The sequence below is a fragment of the Vespa crabro genome, chromosome 13 (assembly GCF_910589235.1).
Source record: "Vespa crabro chromosome 13, iyVesCrab1.2, whole genome shotgun sequence".
Lineage (NCBI taxonomy): Eukaryota > Metazoa > Arthropoda > Insecta > Hymenoptera > Vespidae > Vespa > Vespa crabro.
Window position 1 is genome coordinate 3,819,720 of NC_060967.1, and position 10,829 is coordinate 3,830,548.

Consider the following 10,829-nt stretch of genomic DNA (forward strand, 5'->3'; position numbering starts at 1 on the left):
TATTAATCTGACTTTTTATTTAAAACGAAACGATTGATTACAATTCTGTATATTATAATATCTATATTACCTATGATTCAGCTTAGAAACGATTATGATTAATTTTAAAAAGTTGACTTTAGCATATAAGAGACATAACAGAGAGAATTGATTTCATGAAATATTCTAGTAAGACTCGTCAGTGAAATTATATTGACGCTTTGCACAAATATATGCTAGTAAGACTCTACATATTTTATAGTAAGTTGGATAGAGTTTGTACATAAATAAGAAGTTATATTTTTGTTCTCAAAGCTTATGTCGATACTTGGGTATTAGATGCTTTCAATTTCTATTCCGAAGTAAAACTTTATTTGCCGATTTCTTTTTTTTTCTAATATTTCTAAGAGAATATAAAATTGTTCGAAGTATAGCAACGTTAATGTAACTTTTTATTGGTTATACTTGAAATAACGACCAATAGGCTTACTTCATTTATAGTACAATCGCATGTTACTGAATTAGGCTCACTGATGTTTCCTCTGATTACTGTCTGATCATCGCAATACGTTCAAACCTTGAAAACTTTTAATATACTCGACTACTATAATATTGATCTCTTAACTTTTATATATATATGTATATGTATATATTGATGCATGCATTATTGGACATGCAAATAATAGCGATATCGATTTATAACAATTAGATATTTATATTTAATCTAACAACCTATACTTGTATTTTTTTCATTTATAAACCTCATATGATTTAGTGACAAATATAGATCATATTGATTTATATTTTCATCTGACGTGGTAAAGAAATCTTATTACTATTCATAATCGGCTGTCAATAATATACTCTGAGAATGGACATTTGTTCCGACATTATATCCACTTTACACTCATATAAACAATCATTTGAGTTTACATATTCAATTCTCAACTTGTTCAGAAATTTAGACGTTTTTTTATATGAATTTTTTAATACAATCAACATTAAATCATTTTACAAATAATATACAAATTAAATGATAAAACAAGTTAAGTGATTTAAAATATTTTTTTTGAATAAATTTAATTGTTACCTAAAAAGAAAAAGTGGAGGAAAGATGTTCATTGGACGAGAACCACTGGTTGCCCAGGAAAATGTGAACGTATGGACAGCCGAGTGTCCCTCGAGGTTGTTCAGTGTCGTCAGTTCGATCCGGTCAGTGGGCCATTCAGCATGAACAACGAGCGCAGTGAGTATATATATGTGTGTGTATATATACTTTTATTCCAGGGATGCTATATACTTCCTTATTACAATGACCTATTATTAAATCATATGAAAATTTATGGAAAAGTATTTCTATCGAGTAATACTTTCTCTCTCTCTCTCTCTCTCTCTCTCTCTCTCTCTCTATTTTTATCGGTCAAACTCATAAAAGATAATTTTTCCTGAGTTAGTTTTCACTGTTACTGTTCTTCTTGTAGACGTTCTGAATGGTCTCGTTAACATTTTTATTACTTTCTAACATCCGGTTTGGACTTTATATTCTTTAAAATCATGAGCCAGAGTTTGCGTGTCTAACATGATTAAGAAAGTTGACTGGCAAATTTTTACTTTCTTTATATAATAAAATTCAATAGTTTATTAATGAAATTTGTTTTGATTTGTTTGTAGAAGAAGATGAAAGTGTTTCTATATACTCGATTGACAGTCAAAGGAACTTGGTATCCATCAAATCTAAAAAAACTTTGTAAGAAAATATTTAAATTAATCTGAAATCTTAATTTTGTACTTTATTCTTTGTTTTTAAATTCATTGATTTATTTAAGATCATTTTTTATTTAGTTGTTTAAATATCGTTTAAAAAATATTAGGAATATTATAAATAATATATATACAAATTCGACTATTAGATTGTTATATTACTATTAGATTGTTTATTTTATCAGAGTTTTTATAATTTTTATAGCTTGAAGAAACGTAGCCAAATATCCACTCTCTTGATTATAATCCTGTTCGTTTTGGTGGCTTCCTTATTCGTTGCAGTATTAGTACTTTCTATACTTTGTAAGTAGTCTTTCATTATCGTTAAAGATAAATGCAATGTTATGTAAATGTATGTTTGTGAGAAGAATTTCTCATTGATATCTCTAATCTCATCCTATAATTTGTAGACTAGTTGTCAAATGATAGATAACTAGTAATCAAGATTACTTAGCTACCCACAATTTTCATCCGATCGTTGTTTGTTTCAGACTCTATGGTTAAACGTGAAACTAATATGAAACTATGTGATTCGGAAGATTGCGTGAGAATAGGTAAATATGATTTATGTGAATGATATAATTACGATTACAATTTATGTCAAACGATAAGATTGACATATCTTTTCAAATGAATAGAACTTTTAATAATGTTGACAATTAAAAGAAAAAGTTATATTACTTATAAGATCATTTCTTTCGATCAGCTGCTAGTCTTAAGGAATCTATGGATACGTCCGTAGATCCTTGTGACGATTTTTATAAGTGAGTATTGTTTATATAAAATTGTAAAATTCTATGTACGAGTGTGCTGCAAAGAAATTTACGCACAATGCACCTTAATGACTGCAACCCTTTCTACTTATACGTCTTAGAATAAAATTGCCGTATATTCCTATATTTTTATAGTACATTAAGAATTGATATAGAAAAATCAATATGATATATATGACTATGTGAGAAATAATTAAAAACAAACAAATGGTTTTTTATTATAGCGATAATACTTTTGTCAACATTTTTATAAATAAATTTTATAGTAATATACGAGATATGAATCGAATTATATATAAAATGTAATTATATGTATGTGTGTATATATATGTATTTTTTTTCTTTTTTTTTAATCGATCTTTAGATATACTTGTGGCAGATGGCCTCGAGAACATCCGATACCAGATTCTAGTCTAACAAATTCATGGTTCAATGAACGAACCGAACGAGTAGCTAGGACAATTAGAGATTTGTTAAGAAAAAATATTAGCGATGGAGATGCACCTTGGTCCGTGCAACAGGCAAAAATTTTGTATACCAGTTGTTTGGACGTTGGTATGTGCGTTTGTTGCGACTTCAAACAAAAATATTTGAATAATTGTTGAAGTTAAATAAATAAGAGTGAATAAATAAATATATCGATATACTATTTTTTCTAACATTTTCGGAATATTTTTCAACAATTGTCTAATATTTTTTTAGCAAAAGATTACGTATTTGAACGTGATATTTTTTGTGTTTAGTGCATCTTCATTTCTTCCATTTCTTTCTCAGAGTCAATGAACGAGTTAGGACTCTCGTCATTATTCGAGTTGTTAGAACTGCTCAATTTACCCTCAATTCCTGCAGCATTAACAAAGAAGACGAGAAATTATATCGATCAAATGGCTAAAGTCAAAAGAATTCTAGGAAGGGACGTTTTAATTGGTTTCGACGTTTTACCAGATCCTAGAAATGGTACCAAAAATGTCATTTTGCTCGATACACCAATCATAGGTAGTCCTTTCCCCAGGTAACATAAAAATTTAACTATTTTTTAAAAGAAATTTTAAATAATTTGAAAATAGAATTAAAATAAAAAATAACACTTTTAATAATTATTCGATTATATCAACGAAAAGAATTTAATTTTTAAGTGACAAAGAATTAGAACGCCGTCTGCAAACGATTAGATCAAGAATGAGAAAATTGGATAATATGTTAGACGAAACAGACGAAGACTTAGAAGTGGAGTTACTATATATGTTTAATGTTATCAAAGAAGTTATCAGCAATGGTACATTGGATGCTTGTACTATCGAAAATGAAAGTACATTCCCTAAAGAAAATGACGTGAAAGATTTATTAAAGAAGATTTATGAACTTAGTAGTACTGTATATTTGGTAAGTTTATTTTTATATTTTATTTGTTGTATCATTATTTTTAAGAAGATTATAGATCAATTGTTATTTGCAATTACGTATATGTCGATCTACGAATGAATTACAAGAACATGATTGCAAAAGGTTTGTCATTTCTAACATCCGACATTGTGATTAATAGATTTGAAACGTCATCTAAAGTTATATTTTTCTAATCATTAACCGTAACTGACATGTTAAATTAGTATATTTTATGATATCATCCGTGATGAGACTTTATACGTCTTTTCTTCTTTTAATCTTTTTCGAACAGCTGTCGCATTTAGAAGTTAACGAGAGTTTGACAGAAGAAAATATCAAAGATGAAGATTATATGTTTATTGATGATCTTCAGAAATTAACGGATGAATATGTGATCGAAGTTAACTCAAGTCTAACGCCTAAAATTATTTGGAGACCTTTTATCGAGATACTTTTTAAAGATGTTGTTACCTTGGATCTTTCTGGGAGAGATAAAGTTCTTGTGGGAAATTTAAAATATTTAAAAGATTTGGCTTTGATCATTGCTTCGGGGAATGAAGAAGATTTAGGTATTTTTTCGAATTCGTTCTTATATAATAAATCTAATATTATATATACATATATATACATATATACATATATACATATATACATACATACATATATATAATAGGGGGACCGGTACGTAATGTCGCTTTTGTAAATTAAATTCAAACGAATAAATTTTTAACAAGTTTTTATTTTTAATCACAATCAAATATCAACATGCACAGAAACGACATTACTTTCCGGTCCACCTAATATATATATATATATGTGTAAATATCTAATTAATTTAAAACGATAACTCAATGTCTTGAATGTTCGAGCACAAAATTAAATAAATAACATTTAAAATAAGCAACAATGTTAATCTTTGTTAAAGAAACATATATATGGTGGGTCGTCGTGGACATAGTTGTTCCACATTCTTCCGAAAAATTACGACAAATTTGGTCTAATTATCTCCACTCATTAATGAACGTTGAAACTGTTACATCCCAATCTTTATACTGTGCCGAAGCTGTGAACCAATTAATGGGTTAGTACGTATATCATCCTATATAATTGAAAATCGTTATTATTATACTACAATAATTTACAAGTATTTTTTTTTCTTTTTCTTTTTTATCAAAATGATTATTCTATTAGGTATGGCAGCATCATGGTTATTCGTTGATAAATCTTTTCACGAAGAAAAAGCACCGAAAGTTCGCGAAATGTTAGAAGATATTAGAGCAGCTTTTGCTTCGTTAGTTCGAACAACTGATTGGATGGATAAAGAAACTAAAAAAGTGACGTTAGAAAAGAATAATAAGATGTCTTTGGAAATTGGCCATCCAGAATGGCTTTTCCAGGAGGGTGAACTTGATGAATATTACGAAGATGTTAATACAATTTACTAATTTTTATATTTAAACAACATTTTTTTAATCTCTTCAGATACGATTTTTGTCGTATATAATTTTAAATTGATAGTAATTAAATAAATAAGTAAAATTCTGGTCCTGACGAAGTTATGCACCAGCAATCAGTTTAGCTCTTCTTTTTCGAGTTTCGATAATAAGTGGGTTTTTACGAGGTTGTCACCCAATTAAACCCTATTAGTCGCCTTTTATGACAAGTAGAGGATATTGCAGGGATATATTTTATCCCTGACCCATAGAGAAAGAAATATATATATATATATATATACATATATAAAGGATTATTAAACGTGAATTTCTATAAACATTAAGCTAAAAATTACACGTGTTACTATCCTTGAAGAGATTAAAATAGTCAGTGTTTAATGTTATTCTATGTTCTTTTTACTATAATATATCCAATAATATTTCATGTTCTTTCAGATAGATCTGTCGGAAACGAAATATTTGGATAATATGTTACAAATCGTTCGATCAATTTCATTCGCAAAATTGGAATGTCTTCACGATACCAATTTATATAACGAATCATAGTAAGTGAACTTCTATATATGTATATTTACTTGTTACTTGTTATTTAATAAATTGTTAAAGAAATAATTTAATTAATATTTTTTACATTATTTAAAGTTGGGTGACAGATCCAACAGATGTCAACGCCTTTCACACTTTTCAAGTGAATCAAATTAGTATGTAGATAAAATATATATATATATCTTTTTTATAACAGCAATATTTTTCATATATCTATTTTATTTTTTAATACATATGCAGCTATTCCCGCAGGAATTCTCCAGTTTCCATTCTACGAACTTGGTCTAGAGTAAGAGTTACAAAAACTCGATGAATTCTGATTGACTTTTTTTAAATAATCAATGTTTATGCGAAAATAATTTCAATTATATTAAAAAAGTTTATTGATTGCAGAGCTTTAAATTATGGCGCTATCGGTACGGTTCTTGGGCACGAATTAACACATGGTTTCGACAATAGTGGTAGACAATACGATAGTAATGGCAATTTGAGACAATGGTGGACAAACGAAACGATTTTCGAGTATACCGAAAGAACTCAATGTTTTATAGATCACTATAACAGTTATTATGAAGACGAGGTATACTTGTATTGAAGAAAGAAAAAAAAAAGAAAAGCGATTCTAATAAATAATTATTTACTGGATATCGACAATTAAATGATGATTTTTTAAAACTATTAATTAGGATATATAGAAATAATAGATTTGAACAATTTTATGATCTTGATCTTAAAAGCCGAACGAGCATTTGACCATAATTGAATCCAATATTGTCTGAGTAGGTAGACGATTACGTGAACGGCAAATTGACCTTGGGGGAGAATATAGCCGATAATGGTGGTTTAAGAGAAGCTGTCATTGCTTATGAAAGATGGAAGGCTAGACATGGTCAAGAGCCTTTGCTTCCCGGATTTACACATTTCACACATCAGCAATTACTCTTTCTTAGTTTCGCTCACGTAAGATGATTTAACTGTTAAAGAAATTTTCATTGGTTCGATCGAAGATCGTTAAATATCAAGTTACTTTCACATGCTTTTAGCTGTGGTGCGAGGCATACACCGCGTCGTCCTTGAAATGGATGCTTGAAGATTCTCATTGTCCAGGTCACGTGAGGCTTAGAGCAGTACTTAAAAATTCCAAGGAATTTAGCGAAGCCTGGAAATGTCCTTTAGGATCTAATATGAATCCAGTTAAAAAATGTCGTCTCTGGTAGTGGAGGATTACGCCAACTTCCTTTTTCTTTCATTTCAAAACTTATGTGATTAGTAATTATATTCCAAGGAATTTGGATTAATTTCTTTAAAAGTGTCCTTTAGGATCACAATTAATCCAATTTCAACTAAATGTTGTCATCTGCTTCCTATTTTTTTAAAACATATATGAGGAGACATTAATTAATAATAAATAATTAATCTCTCTTGTAAAAAAATGTCGAAAGGTTAAAAATGAAGAGACGTATTGTTGGTTGACTGGATCGTAATAATCCATGTAAAAAAAAGTAATCTTAAAACATTTGTAATAAAAGGAATTTATTTACTTATAAAATCTAAGATGCGTGGTATATTCTATTGGTATTTCTAAATTATATCTTATAAACATAAATCTAGGAGATCATCTTATGATCATATCTAGAGCACTCTTGTGTTTCATTGAAATCGTCCTTATGTTAATTTTCAATAGAAAAATTAAACAAGAAGAATTTTTAATAAATGTATGCACCATTTTCGTCAACAGGTTGAGTATATCCATTTGACGTTTTGGTAACAACCGTGCTTGTTTTTGTCAACGAAGTATCAAGAGCAACTAGTTTGCTATCAGTTGTCTCTAATTTCTTTCCTTCAATCGGTTTTCGAATTTCGACAGTTTCGAGATTTTCTGGAGTTGGAGCCGGAGACGAAGTTGGTAATTGGAAAAGTGACCCAAGATTTGGAAATTGTGGTAATTGGGATAATTGTGGAAATTGAGGGAGTTGAAGATTAGGGAAAGTTTCTTGGAACAATGTACCGATTGATCCAGATTCTTTAACTCCAATGTTACTTGTAAATAAATTATTGTTACCTACCAATGGATAAGGAACCAAGTTATTTAATTGAGAAGGTAAAGATTGATGTATTTGTGAAGTGTACTGGGATTGTGGGAATTGGTAAGGAACTCCATAAGTATGTGAACTAACATATGGTAATTGACTGTTCAATAATTTCTGTTGACTACCAACAGCATCAATGTTTCGGAGATTAAATTGATAAGCTGTGTCGAAGTTAGGCTGACTTTGCACATGATCTGCGAACGTGCTCGATTGGTCAATCGTCAGAGGTGTCAAGTTGGAGAAATCAGTGTCGGTGTTGAGATGAATCGGGAGATTGTTTACTGGAAGGAGTAAACTTGAGTCTACCACTGGAGTGTGATGTGCTACATCTGAAACTATTATAATATATAATTTTTTTTTCTTTTGATCATTAGATAATTATAACGATATATATTGTGTGTTTTTTTTTATTTACCTTGCGGTACAGTCAGTTGAGTTTTTTGTACTGTCTTTGTTTCTTCTGAATGATCATGGACTTCTGGGAGCACTGTCTGTTCTACTTTTGTATCGACAGCCAAAGTCTTTGAAATAATTAATATTAAAGATTAGGCAAGCGAAAAATTTAATATTTAATATTAATTAATATTATATATAAGGATGATTTATAAAAATAATAATTGTAATAAAAAAAATTAATATTACATTATCAAAGATTAAATATGGATATATTATATTTTTATTGTTCAAAAACTCATCGACTCACCTTCACCGCGGGAATCTCGTATGAAGTTGACTCTTGAGTGTTTCCTGGTGTCTAAAAAAGAATTGATTATCCTCAGAGATCTCCTCATTGGAATTTTTAAGAAAGATAAAAATTTCAAATGTAATATTTACTTTAATTTCGACGGTAGTTACAGGTTCTCCATAAGAAGTAACCGGAGCCTTAACTGAAGGTGTCAAATAATTTATAGTTTCTTTCTTCAATAAAGTCGTCTATAAAAATGAAATTTTTTAATAAAATTTTCTTATAAAAGGAAAAAATAAAGAAGAAGAAAAAAGAATCTATTCTCTCTCTAATTATATACATTTCTTGTATATGTATATATGCCTATATATTAAATTAAAAAATATAAAAAATCGAAATATATGTTCTTACCTCGACTGGTTTTGTTAAAGTCGTAAGAGTTTTTAAGTGAACTTTTTTAGCCGCATCGATAACAGGAGATAAGTATTGTTTGTTGAGTGTTTGTGCTTGATTAACCTAATGAAATCATTTCCAAATGAATTCTATTGAAATCAAATATTATTATTAGTGCTTTTTTACCTCGACAATTCCATAAGTAGGTACTGGGACTTGAGGATTAGTTTTTACAATTGTCGTATGCTGTTCTATGCTCAATGGTTTGCCGGGTTGATGATCAGGTGGACCATAACTCTGTTTTGATTCATCGTTCGGAACACTGTAAGAACCAACATAGCCACCGAGAGATTTAGATATTTCTAACTCGTTCTCTTGATGATGGTGATGATTATGATGATAATCAGTTCCGTAACGTAAATCACCAGGTAAAATATCTCTCTTTGGTTTTTCAACGGCGGCTGTTAACGACGCCACCGAACACAGCTGTTCAACAAATAGAGATCAAATTAATTCATCTATTTCTAAATACATAAGAGTAATTCGTATTTGTGAGTCAAACGATGAATTTCGAAAATAAAATTTACAAAGATTCCATTCATTGAGAAATCGATCAATTAGGATCATCTTTATTTTTCAGCTGTTACGTAATTTAACAGGTTTCGACGATTATGAAATACATTTTTTTTCTCTCTAAGTTGTATCTCAAATAACCTTGTCACTTTGTTTCCCTTTCCTTGGATATATATATATATATATATATATGTATATATATATACATATATATTTATTTATTTCTGTTATTTAAAAAAAATGTTTGCGATTCAAGAGTTGCCCGATTTTATAAAATATTTTGCTTATAATAATGCGTTAACTAATATGTAAAAATGTTTATGTATGTAATACATAACATATTTTCACATTGGAAGTGATGCAAGTTTGTTAAAAAAGTTTGAAAAAAAGAGAAGGGACGAATTAGAAAACACCCTTACCACTGTTAGCAGGAGGAACTTCATGTTGCTTGTACGGAGTGTGACGAGGAGTTGAGCATCTTTTCGATCGTATTTCGACCTTTTATACCTGGCAGATGTTGTCTCCAGGTGATGTTGCAATCCAAATGGCATTGGGAAGAACTAGATTTTTTAATAGACTCCTCCTTTAGATTCACTTCTACGAATTTTCGAGACGAATCACGAAGACAGATATATTTCCTTTTTTATTTGAAACAACAACGTATATATAATTTTTTGTAAAAATGAAATAAATCAAGTAAGTAATATTTACCTTTATAGGGTTTAAGTTTTTTTCCTTATATATATATAAACACACACATACACACACATATGTTAAAAATGATGTAAATTTTGTATTTCAATTTGTTATATATCATAAATCTTTTTCTTTTTGAATACTTGATATTATTTTTTAGTGGTTGAATGTATTTAATTTTTTTTATGGCTTCGTTAGGTGTTTTTTGGTGGAGCTAAAAAATACTTTTATCGAAACGAGCTAAAAAGCAGGAATCTTTTAAAGTACAGAGATAAGGGACACTTTTCACTAAATTTAATGGATCAATTTTGTAGATAAAAGATAGATCATTTATGATGATTTATTATGATGATTTATTACGAATGGTTATATTTGATCAATAATTTGACAAAGAAAATAATGTAATTGCATTGTGTTCAAAACATTTTGATTATTACGAAATAAATGTTTCGAAAATTATATTATTATATCAAAATTATTACGATTAGCTCTATCA

The 10,829-nt window shown here is 29.0% G+C and overlaps 2 protein-coding genes across 4 annotated transcripts; one reads left to right on the forward strand and one right to left on the reverse strand.

Annotated features, from left to right (window-relative positions):
• The first annotated feature begins 1,201 nt into the window (after window positions 1-1,201).
• LOC124428598 (endothelin-converting enzyme homolog) lies at window positions 1,202-7,596 on the forward strand. Its single transcript, XM_046972841.1, has 17 exons — window positions 1,202-1,225; window positions 1,651-1,726; window positions 1,946-2,043; window positions 2,232-2,294; window positions 2,447-2,504; window positions 2,878-3,068; window positions 3,288-3,525; window positions 3,650-3,896; window positions 4,189-4,465; window positions 4,822-4,977; window positions 5,088-5,323; window positions 5,786-5,895; window positions 5,993-6,051; window positions 6,137-6,185; window positions 6,290-6,476; window positions 6,680-6,856; window positions 6,940-7,596. Exons 1-17 carry the CDS (start codon window positions 1,210-1,212, stop codon window positions 7,111-7,113), a joined length of 2,412 nt encoding a protein of 803 aa, XP_046828797.1. The 5' UTR covers window positions 1,202-1,209; the 3' UTR covers window positions 7,114-7,596.
• Window positions 7,413-10,157, reverse strand: LOC124428599. 3 transcript variants are annotated; one of them, XM_046972844.1, is made up of 7 exons: window positions 10,057-10,157; window positions 9,251-9,550; window positions 9,083-9,187; window positions 8,821-8,919; window positions 8,690-8,740; window positions 8,402-8,507; window positions 7,413-8,315 (listed from the first exon to the last, which is right to left on the reverse strand). In XM_046972844.1, the coding sequence occupies exons 1-7, from the start codon at window positions 10,078-10,080 to the stop codon at window positions 7,603-7,605; spliced, it is 1,398 nt and encodes a 465-aa protein (XP_046828800.1). In that variant the 5' UTR covers window positions 10,081-10,157; the 3' UTR covers window positions 7,413-7,602. The 3 variants fall into 3 exon arrangements, with proteins under 3 accessions (XP_046828800.1, XP_046828799.1, XP_046828801.1); XM_046972843.1 differs by having other exon boundaries at window positions 7,413-8,321; XM_046972845.1 differs by lacking the exon at window positions 8,821-8,919 and having other exon boundaries at window positions 7,413-8,321.
• Between the last annotated feature and the right edge of the window lie 672 nt (window positions 10,158-10,829).